The sequence below is a fragment of the Pogoniulus pusillus genome, chromosome 1, assembly GCF_015220805.1.
Source record: "Pogoniulus pusillus isolate bPogPus1 chromosome 1, bPogPus1.pri, whole genome shotgun sequence".
In the NCBI taxonomy this organism is placed as follows: domain Eukaryota; kingdom Metazoa; phylum Chordata; class Aves; order Piciformes; family Lybiidae; genus Pogoniulus; species Pogoniulus pusillus.
Window position 1 is genome coordinate 24,774,964 of NC_087264.1, and position 15,328 is coordinate 24,790,291.

The following is a 15,328-nucleotide window of genomic DNA, read 5'->3' on the forward strand; positions in this document are numbered from 1 at the left end:
GGTAGAGTTAGACAAGGGTTGGACTGGATGATCTTAAAGGTCTTTTCCAACCAGAGCAATGCTATGATTCTATGACAAGAGAACACCAAGGACATGCTTCAGCATCTTCTAACCTGCCTTGCCCTCAGCCTACCAAATTCCCAAAGGGAAACACCACCCACATCTTCTGCCATTTTAACATTCAGAAGCAAAAAGCCAGGCTGATGTCTGTCCTGTGAGAGTGCTGCAGACCTTTAGCAGCACACCCAGATAAAAGGTGGTGAGGCTGAGCTACATGCTTCCTTCAAGTCTTTGTGATAAAGTTCTACCCAGTCTTGTAGTCCTTAAATTCAGCCAGAGTTTGTATTTCATAGAATGGCTTAGGTTGGAGGGGGCCTTAGAGCTCATCTACTCCAACCTCCCTGCTATGGGCAAGGATGCCTCTCAGCCACACTTGACTGCTCAAGACCTCATCCAGCTTGGCCTTGATCACTCTCAGGGAGGAGGCGCCCATGACCTCCCTGGGCAACCCAGCCAGAGTTCCATTACCCTTGTACCCTTCTCCCTAAGATCCACTCTAACCCTGTGTCCCTCAGCAGCTTCAAACCATTCCCCCTTGTCCTGTCCCTAGACACTCTCATGAAAAGTCCCTCTGCAGCCTTTCTGTAGGGTCCCCTCAGGTACTTGGAAGGCATCTCCAAGGGTCCTCCTTGGACCTCTCCTCTCCACTGACCACCCCCAGCTCTCCCAGCCTGTCCTCATAGCAGAGGTGCTGTGTCCAGCTCTGGAGCCCTCAACACAAAAAGGACATGGACCTGATGAACAGGTCCAGGTTAGGGCCTGATCAGGGAGTTGGAACACCTCTGCTCTGAGGACAGGCTGAAGGAGCTGGAGGTGTTGAGCCTGGAGAAGAGAAGGTTCCAGGCAGATCTAATAGCAGCCTGCCAGTAGTGGACTACAAGAAGGCTGTAGGGGGACTGTTCCCAATGGCCTGCAGGGACAGGGAGAGGGCAATGGCTTGAAATGAGAGAGGAGCAGATTTAGATTGGCTGTTAGGAACAAGTTCTGCACCATGAGGGGGGTGGAACTCTGCCATAGGTTGTCCAGGGAGGTAGCTGAAGCCCCATCCCTGAAGATATTCAAGTCAGGCCCAAGGAGGCTCTGCACAACTTGATCTAATGGAATATGTTCCTGCTGCTTGCAGAGGGGGTTGGACTAGGCAAGCCTGGGAGGTGCCTTCCAACCCAAACCATTCTACAATTCTAGATGTTCCTCTCAGAAATATCTGCAAAAGGGCAGCTGGTGTGAAGTGGTATTTTGGGTCTTCTAAAGGGGCAGCACAGCCTCCTCTTTCTCCTGTGGATTTGTGTGTGCTAGTTTGAGCCTAGCTAGAATGTTTTGGTGAGAAGAACTAGATTATAGGCTGTGGAAGGAAAACAAGGCTGATGTCTACCTCACTCATTGCCTTGCTGAGATGTCTAAGAATAAGAATCAGACCATAGATAAGGCACTTCTCCTGTGGCGAGCTCCGAGCTCCATCTCTCTCTCTAACCTCTCTGCCGTTTCTCTGTTAATCCACTTTGCTTCCTAACCCCCTTGGCCGAACCTCCATTCCTCCTTGGGACTGGGGTAAGGTTGAGAGGGGTAGGGGGAAGGTGAAGGGGTGGTTGAGAGCCCCTCCTGGGGACTCAGGTTTCTGGGAGGGCTGTGGTGTTTCTGTACTACCTTTTACCTTGTCTATTCTTGTACATAACTGTATATGCTGTAAGTCTCTGCTTGTATATTGAGCTAAGCTCTAACTATAAGCTTCATTCAATTTCCAGAGCCAGCTGAGTCTAGTCTGGGTGATTTCCGAAGCGGGGTGGGGGGCAGGGAACACCCAAACCATCACAGTTAGGGTTACAAAGGAAACAAAGAATGCAGTGCTGGTGCCCACCATCCATGTGGATCCCTGTGTGTCATGTTTCACATTGCATGTCAAGAACCCCAACCCAGCGCCTAGCAGCCTGTGTCAGCACCTCTGCAGTGCTGTCTGAACAGCAGGTAAAACCACCAGAGGCAGCTTCCCTCCTGATCCTGCAGGCACACACTGCTGGATCCAGCTGAGTCCAACCCCCTTCACACGGCAGAGGAGGTTTGCCTGTGTGGGTCCCAAAGGTGTTTGGGAGCAGAGACCACACAAGTGACCAGCTGCTGGCAACCTGCAAAGAGCATTCCTCAAAGTTCTCCTCCAGAGGTGATAGAAAGATGGAATCAGTGCATCTGGTCTGACAAAACGATGAAGTTTGGGTCTTTATTAATCCTCCAAAGTGCAATTTCAAGGGGGGGTTAACTTTTTGGGAGGGCTCTGAGCCAAAACCTTCACTTGTTTGTTTTTCTGCAAGGAGCAAATGAAATTCCATTTGTTTGTATCATTGACTGCAGGAAAAATGTTTCAATTATCTAAACACTGGAAATAGAAAGAGGATTCTCCCCCACACCCCTTCATGTCTGTATCTGTAGGTTAATCTAAAGCATTGTCAGGGAAATGGTATCTCTATTTTTGGGGTTCATAAGTTAACTTGAACATCTACTAGCCATTATAAATCGTTTTAAACTTGCTTTTCATGCACAGAAAGTTCCATATTAGGGCTTCATTCTGCTCTCTCACACATGGATGTAAACTCGGAGTGGTCCCTCTGCTGTTAGTAGGGAGCCAAGCAGTTTAAAAAGAGAAGCGAGGAGGAAATGATGCTTTGGCTGCAGCCCTGATGAAGCAGAGTCAGACCATCGACTGCTGGGGAGGGGAGGTGAGGGCAGAAGTGGTTTAGCTTGATTTCAGGAGCACACTCTCCCACAGCATCCTCACAGCTAAACTGAGGCAGTGTGGTCTGGGTGATTGGGTAGGGAGGTGGACTGAGAACTGGTTGAAAGAGAAAGTCAGAGAGGTTGTGGTCAATGGGATAGAGTCTAGTTGGAGGCTTGTAGCAAGTGGGGTCCATCAAGGGTCAATACTGGGACCAGTGCTCTTCAGTATAGTCATCATGGCACCAAGCTGGGAGGAGTGGCTGCCACACCTGAAGGCAGTGCTGCCATTCAGCCAGACCTGGCCAGGCTGGAGACTTGGGCAGGGAGAAATTGAATCAGATATGATAAAGACAAGGGTAGAGTCTTGCAGCTGAGAAAACAACTCCATGGACCAGGATAGGTTGAGGCTGAGCTGTTGGAGAGCAGCACAGGCAAAAGAAACCTGTGGTTCCTGGTGGACAGGAGGATGTCTGTGAGCCAGAAATGTGCTCTTGTGGCCAAGAGGGCAAATAGCATCCTGGGGTGGATTGTGGTGAGTAGGTTGAGAGTTTCTCCTGCCCCTCTACTCTGCCCTGGTGAGGCCACATCTGCAATATTGTGTCCAGTTCTGGGCCCCTCAGCTCAAGAAGGGGCTCAGGGAACTGCTGGAAAGAGTCCAGCACAGAGCCACAAAGAGGCTGCAGGCAGTGGAACATCTTCCTGTGAGGTCAGGCTGAGGGAGCTGGGGCTTGGAGCAGAGGAGCCCGAGGGCTGCCCTTGTTGCTGCTGCTGAAGATGTGCAGGGAAGGGTCAGTAGGGCAGAGCTGATGCTGAAAGTTTCACAACCCAACCAAGCTTCAAGTGCAGACCTTACCTTACAAGAACAGATAGAATTCAGTCCCTGAAGTTTGCTGAGCACCAGTTTTATCCAACAATCCACCCACCCTGGGTACAGGCGTGGCTCAGCCAGTCACTGTTCCTGTGTTTCTCCTCTAAAGTCTGCAAAGGAAAAATAAACCAAATCCCCAAGGACCAGACAACCCCCAGCATTCCCAGAAGGGAGCTGTGGGAAGGACCTAGGAAGGATGTGGCAACAGCCTTCACATCTCCACCTTTCTGTTTGTTTCAGCTGACCAGAGAGTTTTTCACCAAGGAACTAAAGAAGCATTATCTGAGGAACAACGACACAGATGTCTTCTCTTCCACCTGGAACTCTGTTATGATCACAGTAAGTGACTCAGCTGGGTACCTCTGGCTTTCAGTCTGGGTGCAAAAGGCCATGGTGTTGCCTTGACCCTGGAGCTTTCACCTTCCAGGCTACTTCAGGATTCTTCCATGCCAACAGTAGCCATAAACTGGTGCTACATAAGGGCTCCTGCAGAGTGAATTGGTGGATGGCAGATTAGGCAGGAGCATGGACCTGGGGGTGCTGACTTACAGCCATCTGAAGATGAGCCAGCAGTGTGTCTAGGTGGCCAAGAGGGCCAGCAGCATCCTGGCCTGCATTAGCAATAGTGTGGCCAGCTGGAGTAGGACAGGGAATGATTCTCTGTACTCAGAACTGGTAAGCCCACACTTTGAGTACTGGGTCCAAAAAGGACACTGAAGTGTGCCCTTCTCCAGAGAGGAGCACCAAAGCTGGGGAAGGGCCTGGAGAACAAGTCTTTTGAGGACCAGCTGAGGGAACTGGAGTTGTTTAGTCTGGAGAAGGTCTGGAGGCTGAGGGGAGACCTTCTCACTTCTTACAACTCCCTGACAGGAGGCTGCAGTGAGGTGGGAGTTGGTCTCTTCTCCCTAGCATCAGGTGATAGGAGAGGAAAGAGCCTGAAATTGTGCCAGGGGAGGGTTAGGTTGGAGGTGAGGAAACATTTTTTTTTTTTGCTCCAAGAGTGTTCAGGGATTGGAACAGGCTGCCCAGGATGGTGGTGGAGTCACTATCCCTGGAAGTGTCCAAGAAACCTGTGGCCATGGCACTCTGGGACATGGTTTAATGGGCAGGGTAGTGTTGGATCTATGCTTGGACTCAGTGATCTTGGAGGTCTTTTCCAGCCCAAACAATTCCAGGATTCAATGGCTAATGGAATATTTTCAGATACATTAGGCATCAAAATTGACTTTGTTATTCCAGCTCTAATTAGGCAGGTTACAGTGAGTGTCCTTGGGGTTGGAGTTGCTGTTATCTGCTAAAAGGGAGCTCTGTGTGTGTGTGTGCACACCTGAGAAGACCACGCTGAGCACAGCCCATGGCGTGGCTCCTCAGGAGGGCAGAGCAGGGTGTCAGGCTCTGCAGATGAAAAGTCAATTTTAATCTTAAAAGAAAAAGATGATTGCTGCCCTTCACACTGATCCAGGGCTTTAATAAAGACATTTCCTCTTGCTGACTGAAAGGAGACAGAGCCAGGCTATGACTTGAATGCATAAGAAGGACCTGACTTGAATCCTGAAAAGGGACCTTGCTTGAATCACTCACCCAGCAGCAACCCTGGACTGTGGGGAGAGCAGGGAGGAGATGGATTGTTCTGCTGGCTGCCTTACAGACTTGCTGAGGGACCTCAAGGAAATTGCCCTGGATGTGCTCCAGAGCCCTCTGTGGTTTGGGGCATTATTCCCAGTGGTACCTCAGAGCCTACAGTGTGACGTTGGTACAGTGGGACTTGACTAAAAGGCTTTGATGAAGCAGAAGCTCCAAGCTGCAAGCACAGCCTACTTCCTTGAGAGCAACAGCCCCAGGCAGCACTACAGACTGGGCACAGACTGGCTGGAGAACACTCAGGCAGAGAAGGACCTGGAGGTGCTGGTTGACAGCTGAACACGAGCCAGCAGTGTGCCCAGGTGGCCAAGAAGGCCATTGGCTTTCTGGCCTGTATCAGGAGCAGTGTGACCAGCAGGACCAGGGAAGTCCTTCTGCCCCTGTACTCAGCACTGGTTAGGCCACAGCTTGAGTCCTGTGTCCATTTCTGGGGCCCTCAGTTTAAGAAAGATGTTGAAGTGCTGGAACATGTCCAGAGAAGGGCACCAAGGCTGGTGGGGCAGCTGGAGCACAGCTATGAGAGGAGAGGCTGAGGGGGTGCAGCCTGCAGAAGAGGAAGCTCAGGGCAGACCTCATTGCTCTCTACAGCTACCTGAAGGGAGGCTGTAGCCAGGTGGGGTTGGGCTCTTCTGCCAGGTACCCAGGGACAGAACAAGAGGACACAGCCTCAAGCTGTGCTAGGGTAGGTTTAGGCTGGATGTTAGGAAGAAATTCTTCCCAGGAGTGATTTGCATTGGAGTGGGCTGCCCAGGGAGGTGGTGGAGTCCCCATCCCTGGAGGTGTTTAAGAGGAACTTCATGAAGCACTTAGTGCTATGGTTTAGCTAATTAGAAGGCTTAGGTGATAGGTTGGACTGGATGATGTCAAAGGTCTCTTCAACCTGGTTAATTCTGTCATTCTGTGAACAGTTGGTTTGTCTCTGCTTTGACTAAAGCTTTGACCCCTACAAGGATGGTGAGGCACTGGAATAGGTTACTCAGAGAAGCTCTGGAGGCTCCAAGCCTGGAAGTGTTCAAAATCAAGTTGGATGGGACCCTGAGCAGTAAGAGGCGGGGTGGGTTGGAAGAGGATGAGTTCTAAGGTCCTCTCCACCCCAAACCATTCTTTGTTTCTACAAGAACAGGTCTTTGGTGGATTTCACAGAATTGTCAGGGCTGGAAAAGACCTCAAGGATCATCCAGCTCCAACCCCTCTGTCGTGGGCAGGGACAGCTCACACTAGATCAGGTTGCCCAAAGCCACATCCAGCCTGGCCTTAAAAACATCCAGGGATGAAGCTTCCAACTTTTTCCAGTGTCTCACCACCCTCACAGTGAAGAACTTCTTCCTAACATCTAATTTCAATCTCCCCTCCTCTATCTTGGATCCATTCCCCCCCAGTCCTATCACTATCTGGAACCATGAGAGTGGTGAGAGCCTGGAATGAGTTGCCCAGAGAACTGGCTGCTTCTTGTGGTCCCTTCCAACCCTGACTGATTCTGTGATTCTACCTGACACCCTAAAAAGTCCCTCCTCAGCTTTCTTGTAGCCCCCTTCAGATACTGGAAGGCCACAATAAGGTCTCCTTGTAGCCAGGTGGGGGTTGGCCTCTTCTCCAGGCAGCCAGCAACAGAACAAGGGGACAGAGTCTCAAGCTGTGCCGGGGAAAGTCTAGGCTGGATGTTAGGAGGAAGTTGTTGGCAGAGAGAGTGATTGGCATTGGAATGGGCTGCCCAGGGAGGTGGTGGAGGCACCGTGCCTGGAGGTCTTCAAGAAAAGATTGGATGAGGCACTTAGTGCCATGGTCTGGTTGACTGGCTAGGGCTGGGGGATAGGTTGGACTGGATGATCTTGGAGGTCTCTTCCAACCTGGTTGATTCTATGATTCTATGATTCTATGATTCTCTTCTCCAGACTGAACAGTCCCAACTCTTCATCTATTTCCATAGGAGAGGCACTCCAGCCCTTTGATCATCCTTGTGGCCCTTCTCTGGACAGGTTCATTTCTCCTATCTGCTTTCAGGGTAAAATGTCAACTATGTCTTCCTTCCTTCTCACTACCTCTCCCTAGTTTGCCTGCTGTGGAGTGAACGGCCCAGAAGACTTTGAAGCTGTCCCTCTGCTTCCGTACTCCTCTCCGGGAAGGAGCACGCCGGAGGCTTGCTGCCTGCGAGAGCTGCAGAGCCGGGAGGGGCTGTTTGTCGACAGAGAAGCCTGCCTCTCGGGGGTGGAGAGGTTTCAGAACCGCCAGGTAAGGGGACACGACACCAGCAGGAGGTGACAGAGGTGGGCATGGTGGCCAGTGAAGCTGGCAGGTCTGTAGCTCACATCTTCATTCCCCTTCTGCTGACAGCTCTTGAAGCCATGGCACATGGCTGAGCTTGGAAATCCCCTCTCTGTTGTGTGCACAAGGCCCAGGTTGTGTTGAACCAGCAGAAATGCAGTTTTCCCAAGGGACTGAGAGGTGGGGTGGAAATGTACAGCAAGTTCCAGGCATGTTTCTGAGGGTTACTACCATCTAGGAGAAGTTAGCAGGCCGGCACAGGTCAGGGAGCAGGTTTGCAGCTGACACCAAGCTGGGTGGCTGTGTCTGTCTGCTAGAGGGTAGGGAAGCTTTGCAGCAGGACCTGGACAAGTTAGACTGATGGGCCAAGTCCAGTTGCAGGAAGTTCAACAAGACCAAGTGCCAGGTCCTCCACCTGGGTCACAACCACCCCATGGTGAGCTGCAGACCTGGGGACGTGTGGTTGGAAGGCTGCAACTTGGAGAGGATCCTGGGGGTATTGGCTGATGGTCAACTGAGCATGAGTGAGCAGTGTGACAGGTGGCCAAGAAAGCCAATGGCATTCTGGCTTGGATTAGAAACAGGGTGGCCAACAGGGACAGGGAGGTGATCACCCCCTGTGCTCAGCACTGGTGAGGCCACACCTTGAGTACTGTGTTTGGTTCTGGGCCCCTCACTACAGGAAGGACATTGAGGGGCTGGAGCATGTCCAGAGAAGGACAACGAGGCTCATGAAGAGCCTGGAGAACATAACCTGTGAGGAGCATCTGAGGGGAGCTAGGAGTATTCTGTGTAGAGAAGAGGAGGCTGAGAGGAGACCTCACTGCTCTACCTGAAGGGGAGATTGTAGTGAGGTGGGGGCAGCCTCTTCTCCTTGGTGGCAAGCAACAGGACCAGAGGAAATGGTTTCAAACTGCACCTGGCTGGATGCTAGGAAATATTTCTTCACTGAAAGGGTTCTCAAACACTTGGAACGTTCTGCTTGGGGCAGTGGTGGAGTCTTTATCCCTGGGGGCTGTTCAAGCAGCCTGTGGACTTGGGGCTTACGGACATGGTTTGGTGTTGACCCTCCAGTGCTGGGTCAGGGTTGGACTGGATGATGTCTGAGGTCTCTTCCAACCAGATACATCCTCTGGTTCTGAGTTAACTCTTCCTAACTGCGGTAGTGGCTCCAGACTAGGGCACAAAGAGTCCTCATCAACACCCCATGCAACCAGGAGCCCAAGGGTTAAAGAGCTTTGTCTCTTTTCCTAGGAGGTGCTGGAAAGCTGCATTTGAATGGCTCTGAGCTGGAAGAGGGGAGGTGTAGGCTGGAGGTTAGCAAGAAATTCTTGACAGTGAGGGTGGGCAGACTCTGGAACAGGTTGCCCAGGGAGACTGTGGATGCCCCCTCCCTGGAGGTGCTCGAGGCCAGGTTGGCTGGGGCCTGAAGCAGGCTGTGTGCATGAGCCCCCTTTTCTCTCCACACTAAGCAGTGGTCTCCTTCTCAGCGCTTGATAGAAGGCTGTGAGAGGAGTAAAGGAGCTTGGAAGCAGCTTCGGAACTGTTCCTCCCCTGGCAGCTGGAAATGGTTGGCAAAGGCACTCTGGGTGAGAGAACACAGCAGATGACATCATGCTTCTTCTGCCAGGTCTGATGGAGGAGGAGAGAGAGATGACAAAGAGCAGGGAGGGAAAGAGAAACGTGTTTTGAGAAAGCACTGAAGCAGCTAACAGCTTTAGCTTCCCTTGAGTGGGGCTGCTGAGGCCTGACACTTCTCTTCTGGAGCTCCTGTCAACAGCCTGTTGGTGGCAGAAGCCACGTGCTCAGCAAGTGTCAACAGATGTACAGCCAGGGACATCTGTGCCATGGGGGAGACACTCCCAAGGGACTGCTGGATGAATTCAGGCATTCCTGGAGCAAACTCAGGCTCTTGGGACACCGTGCTGGTAGGACAACGCTGGCCACACTTGTGCTCACCCCTCTTTGTAGCCAGCTGAGCAGGGTATGGCATGCCAAGAGTAGAGATAAGGTTGGAGTTCTGGCAAGCACCCAAGGATTTTATTGCTGGGCTGGATGCTTTTCCCTGGAAATTGGGCTGAAACGTGGCCACAACATGACTGAGGAGCTTCATCTTGACCAGAGCATGGTGTTGACATCTCAGTTACTGCCCAAGTGATCTACCCTGCCCTCTCTTGGGTCTTTCTTATGGGTGGATCCTCTCTGTGCTCTCTTCATACATAATCACAGAAACATTCTGGTTGGAAAAGATCCCCAGAATCATCAAGTCCCTTACCCCTATTCTAAAAAGTTCACCTTTAAACCATACCCCTAAGCACCACATCCAAATGACTTTTAAACACATCCAGGGTTGGTGACTCCACCACCTCCCTGGGCAGCCCATTCCAATCTCTGACCACTCTTGCTGGGGAAAAAAAGTTTCCTAATGCTCAGTCTAAACCTCCTCACTGGCAGCTTGAGGCCATTCCCTTTTGTTCTGTCACTGTTTCCTGGGAGAAGAGACCAGCAGCAGCCTCTCCACAACATCCTTTCAGGTAGCTGTAGACAGCCATGAGGTCTTCAAACTGAACAGCCCCAGCTCCTTCAGTCACTCTCCATAGGATCGATTTTCCAGGCTCTAAATGTACTGTTATTGCAGTCCAGACACTTTCTTTATGGGTGGAAGGCAAAAACCAGATGATGGAAACATCCCAGCAGTATGGTTGGGATTCAAGATGTGTGTGTGTCCATGCTCAGTGGGGAGGAGGCCTGCTTTCCCCAGCCAACAGACCCCAGGCTTCTCTTCTCTGCATCTGTGACCTACTGGCAGAAATGTGCTGGTAGGTGAAATTTCAGGCTGGGAGAACTGAGGCCAGGGCAAGCTGGTGATCTCCAGAAGCATCCTGAAAGCTCTGCAGAAGAATCTGCCTGCTGCTAATTGCTCTGGCAATAGGAGGTGGTGACAAGGATGATGGTGGCAGTGCTGCAGAAGTGGAGAGGTTGCTGCAGGGTATGGCCCTGAGTTCTGCTAGAGCCAGAAGAGCAGCAGGTGCTCACAGAATGGTTTGGGTGGGAAAGGGCCTTTCAACCCCATCTAGTCCAACTACCCTGCAGTCAGCAGGGTTATCTCCAGCTAGAGCACTTGTTCAGAGCCCTGAACAACCCCACCTGGAATGGCTCCAAGTATTTGCTTTCTACCACTTCTCTGGGCAGCCTGAGCCAGGTCTTGCCACTTTCACTGCAAAATCCACTCCCATCTGTCCAGTCTGAATCTCCCTCTTTGAGTTCAAACTTTCACCCTTTGTCACAACAGGTTCTGCTCTAAAGGCTGTCCCCAGTTTTTGGATCATTCCCTTCAAGCACTGCAAAGCCACCAGAAGGTCTCCCTGCAGGCTTCTCCTCTCCAGGCTGAACGCCCCCAGCTCTCTCAGCCTGGTCTCACAGCAGAGGGCTTCCAGCCTCTGGATTATTCGTGTGGCCTCCTCTGGCCCCACTCCACAGGAGGGCTGTGCTGTGAGGAGCATGCAGCGTGTGCTGCTCGTGTGTCTCACCACCTTTTCTCCTTCTTAGGGCTGCTACACTGTGATCCTGAACTCCTTTGAGACCTATGTGTACCTGGCAGGAGCCCTTGCCATCGGGGTCTTGGCTATTGAGGTACTCACCCCCTGGGGCACCAGAAGGAAGGCCACGTTGGTTGCTGGCCAGCAGACTTGCCAGGGGAAGCTGCTCCTGCAGGTCATGAGGGGTTATCATCTTGTGGGTTTAATGGCCTGGAAAGAGCCTAGGGCTTGGTCATTTGCCAACGAAGGCAGGAAAAGGACTGGTGCTGCCAGGGGCTGGGCCAGCTGTGGATCTCACACCTTGCCATGGTGGCCACAGGGGCTTCAGGGGCCTGCCCCACAGGGCACTGCCCTCACTGCAGCAGCACACCCAGCAAGCTGATGGCCCCATCACTGGGTTCACATGGCCAAGCTCTGCCTCTGCTCTAAAAGCATCTGGCTAGAGCCTGAAATGGGGTTTGCTGCAGAGCATCTCCATGGCCCTGCATTGGTACCTGGCTCTCTGGTGGCATTTCTGAGGTGCAGGCTTCCACCAGATGTGATATTAACCCAGAAGTGATACCTCTGCAGCATCACTGGGGCAAAGCTGGGCACTCTCCCCAGTCCCTTGCTCTGGGCATGGGAGAGAGATCCAGGCAGAGAGCCCCAGCACTGTGCCCATGCCAGGCAGTGGCAATGCTGTGCAGAGCCGGGACCACAGAACCCTCTCGCTCCTCTGCGACACCACCAATAGCCTGGGAGCAAAGCTCCTGTAACCACAATGTTTGTGGGGCAGGGGAAGGAGGGGAGGGATTGCCTTCAAGAGAAAGATGAGGTCTGGCCTTGAGGGAGTGACAGGAGAGGTCCTGCAGCCAGGGAGGGCTGTCCCAATCTTTTGGAGGCTGCAGCTGACTCCTGTGCTTCTCTGTTTCATTTCTGCCCTCTTGCTCCCACCTCCCCCAGCTATTTGCCATGATCTTTGCCATGTGCCTCTTTCGAGGGATCCAGTAAGAGGTGACCCATGGACCACCACGTTCCCCACGTGCTCAGAAGAGAGAAGGGACAAAAAAGAAAATCAGAAGAAACTAAAGCTGGAAACACCCAAACCAACCACAACCACACTGTATTCTTGTTAACAAAATGGGGTAGGGGAGAGGGGAAATAAAAAAGAAAGAAAAAAGGAACAAACAAACAAACAAAAAACAACAAAAAAAAGGAACAAAACAAAAGAAAAAAGAAGGTTGTAATATATGAATGACCAAAAGGATTGTACTTCAGGGGCTGGAACTTTGAGGTGATGTGCACTACACTGTACACCAGACCTTTGCCCAGAGCCACCTGCAGCAGGAGCCCAGCACAGCCAATTGCACTACAGACTGACACAGCTTGGTGGTGGGGAGCAGGAGAAGGAGCACAACCACCTCTGCTGCGAGGCCCTGCCTGCTGGTCACAGCTTTGTCACCCTGCAGACAGCAAAGGACTGTAGAACAGACGTGCAGGGGCTGGGTGAGACGAGAGGGTGGCTCCAGTCCGTGACTGTCCAGGTGGGTTTGAAAGAGGCGGTGGTGGCTCACCTAAGATGTCATCGTTGGCGTGGTTCTGGCTTCCCTTCCCAGCCACAGAATGGCAACAAGACAGAATCTTCAACGGGAGCTTTGTTCCTCTTGGCTGAAGCTTGTCAGAGCAATGGAGCACTCCAGTGAGGCTGACTTTTCTCTGGGGCCCCAGGCAGGGGCAGCGCAGCGATGGGACTCAGCTAAGGCTGGCTGATGGTTAGGAGTTTGGTGCCTACCTTTCTGTTTTTACTAAGATTTACTGTTTGTTGTTGTGCAAAAGAGACCAAACGGATCCCTGATGTGTTCCCACCTCCCCGGAGAAAGAGGGGCTCTGGTCGAGACTCGCTGAGCCGGCTGCCTTCCCAAGGAGGGGAGGAAATAGTGTTGAAGTCTTGCCCACCTTTGCCTTTCACTTCACCCTTGCCAAAAGACAGTTTGAGGTGCTCTGGTAGCAGAATTGTTTGCAGTGGTTCCTACCTGCTTCCCAGCCCTAAGGGGCATGACTGGAGGAGGCTGAGGTTTGTCAGCCACTCCCATGCCTGGAAGATTCTTGTGGCATCAGTTCTGCGGAGAGGCTGTCCCCTGAGCTGCAGCGAGTCAGAAGGGGGTTAGGCTGCCTGGCACTTGAGAGCTTTTCCTCCCTTGAGGCAGCCCTGACAGTTAATTACTGTGGCACCTACTTAGCATTTGGAAGTGACCTGGAGAAAGGTGCCTGGGACCCTGGGACCGGGACCTTGGTCAGTGATACGATTCAAGTGCTGAGCCTCCCTGCAGGCTCTGAGAGGAGCGAGCAGCCAAACTGCTACTCTAGTGGCTGTGGTGATCAGCCCGGGCAGGTCACTGCTTTCTCTTCTCTGGAAGCATCAACCTCTGTTGCCTTAATTACTCATCTGGTCACTCCCTGACACTCACCCCTCCCCCATTTGACTTGGGGAGGACAAAAGGGGCTGTGGTTTCTAGTGTAGCTTAGGTCTTTTTACAGATTTCTTAGGCTCAGATGATGGAGCAGTTTCTTACAGAGGCTTAAATCAGCCCCTCTGGCAGGGAAGGAGAGGGAGCAGCAGGCAGCAGCCAGAAGCTGAGTGGAAGCCTCCCGCCCTGGCTTTGCAACAGCAGATACACTGGGTGGCTGTTCCCTTCCATTGTGGTCCTTGGGCTCTCCCAGTGGCACTGCTGCAGGGAAAGAAGGAAAGTGGGAGAAAGCCTGGTCCAGAACAGCCAAAAATCTTGGCTACACACACAAGTTATGGAAGCAGGAAGGAGGCACTAGAGCTTTTCCAGGCTTCCTTTGAGAACATCTTGCTTGTCAGGAGAGGACCTGGGAGGGCAATGCTGTACTCTCTCCCCACCCCATGCCATACTCAGCATATTCCAGCCTCAAAACGAGCATCCAGAGCTGCTGAGCAGCCTCAGATGATGCATTAAACCATGTACAAAGCTTTGCTGAAGCATTTTTCCCCCTGGAACTTCCTTTAGTGAGATCTTTTAGCATGAAATTCTGGTCTGTAGTTTAATGAAGGAATTCAGGTTTGCTGGCCCAAGCCCAACAGGTTCTGTACCCAACAGCAGGTGCTATGCTGCAGGGAAGCTGCTGCAGCTGCTTGCAGGAAACAGGCCAAGCAGAAGGTAAGCTTATCTGTGCTGCTTCTGCCTCAGGAGCTGGTGGCAGCTGCTCTTCTGGGAAGGTAGTTCCCAAGGAACAGAGCCCAGCAGCAGAGGTGATAATGTTGCTGGAGGTGATCATGGTGGGTGGCTGAAGGCCAAAGATTACTTTTTTTTTGCCACCAGTGACATGGGGGAGAACTATCAGAGCCTGAAACAGGTTCTCTGCTGGCTTGTTTCTCTTTGGCTTTCCCAGTCCTGGAGTCATTGCTTTGTCTGCTCTTAGCCTTCTCCCTTTCCCTCTCTGAGTGTAGATCCAAAAGGTGCCGAGGGACATGGTTTAGTGGTGACCCTGCAGTGCTGGGGTAGCAGGTGGACCTGATGAGCTTAAAGGTCTCTTTCTAACAAAACGATTCTGTCATTTGTGTCACACCAGACTCTGCACAGCAGTTTCATCTCTTACCTTGTCTGCTCCCCTTTTTTCTCGATGAAGACTCAAATCCTCCCTGCAGCTGGGCAGCGTGCCCCTGGGAACCCGGCCTGAAGCACCACCAAAGGCCAGCAGCACCTTTCTCCTCTTGTTAGAGCTGCCAAGATACCTGCAAATCCAAGAGGACCTGTAGATCCTTCGGAAAGGAAATTCCAGCAGGAATTTGCCCTGCAGCTGGAATTTAATGAACCAAGCAAGGGCAGAGAGCAGACTCTGGCTGTATGGCCAAAGCCATGTCCAGTTGTTGGGCTTGGCCCTTGGTTCCTTGGCTGCCCCTGCTGTAAAGAAGGTTTGTAGGACAGAGGGCAGGATTTAACAGCTCTGGTATTTGGGGGTCAGGGGCTCCACAATGAGCAGGCTGGGGAGCAGAGAGAGCTGCCCAAGCACCTTGGATGGACGCAGCAGAGCGGCCTGAGCCCACCTCACCCCCCTCCTCTCCATGCACCCCAACTGCCCTGCTGGTGTTTAATGCCCAAGTGACTGCCAGGGCCAAGGGCTGTGTGTGTGAAATAATGTTGGAAGTCTATTTTAAGAATAAACCTGTAAATGTTGTTTTTATGCTTAGGTAGTGGAGCTAATTTATCCTGTATCCCCTCCTCTAAGGCTTTTGGGCTTTTATAGATTG

The 15,328-nt window shown here is 52.1% G+C and overlaps 2 protein-coding genes across 7 annotated transcripts in view; one reads left to right on the plus strand and one right to left on the minus strand.

The window, feature by feature from the left end:
• TSPAN18 (tetraspanin 18) overlaps nt 1-15,261 on the plus strand; it is a 159,548-nt gene extending 144,287 nt beyond the window's left edge. For all 6 annotated transcript variants that reach the window (XM_064144254.1, XM_064144262.1, XM_064144238.1 and 3 more), the window contains 4 exons: nt 3,875-3,973; nt 7,325-7,504; nt 11,087-11,170; nt 12,019-15,261. In XM_064144254.1, coding sequence (XP_064000324.1) covers nt 3,875-3,973; nt 7,325-7,504; nt 11,087-11,170; nt 12,019-12,066 — 411 coding nt within the window. In that variant the 3' untranslated portion in view covers nt 12,067-15,261. The remainder of the gene's footprint in view (nt 1-3,874; nt 3,974-7,324; nt 7,505-11,086; nt 11,171-12,018) is intronic.
• Nucleotides 12,160-15,328, minus strand: part of TP53I11 (tumor protein p53 inducible protein 11) — a 32,034-nt gene continuing 28,865 nt past the window's right edge. The window contains exon 8 of the transcript XR_010302492.1: nt 12,160-14,812. The gene's annotated coding sequence lies outside the window, so the exon portion shown is untranslated. The remainder of the gene's footprint in view (nt 14,813-15,328) is intronic.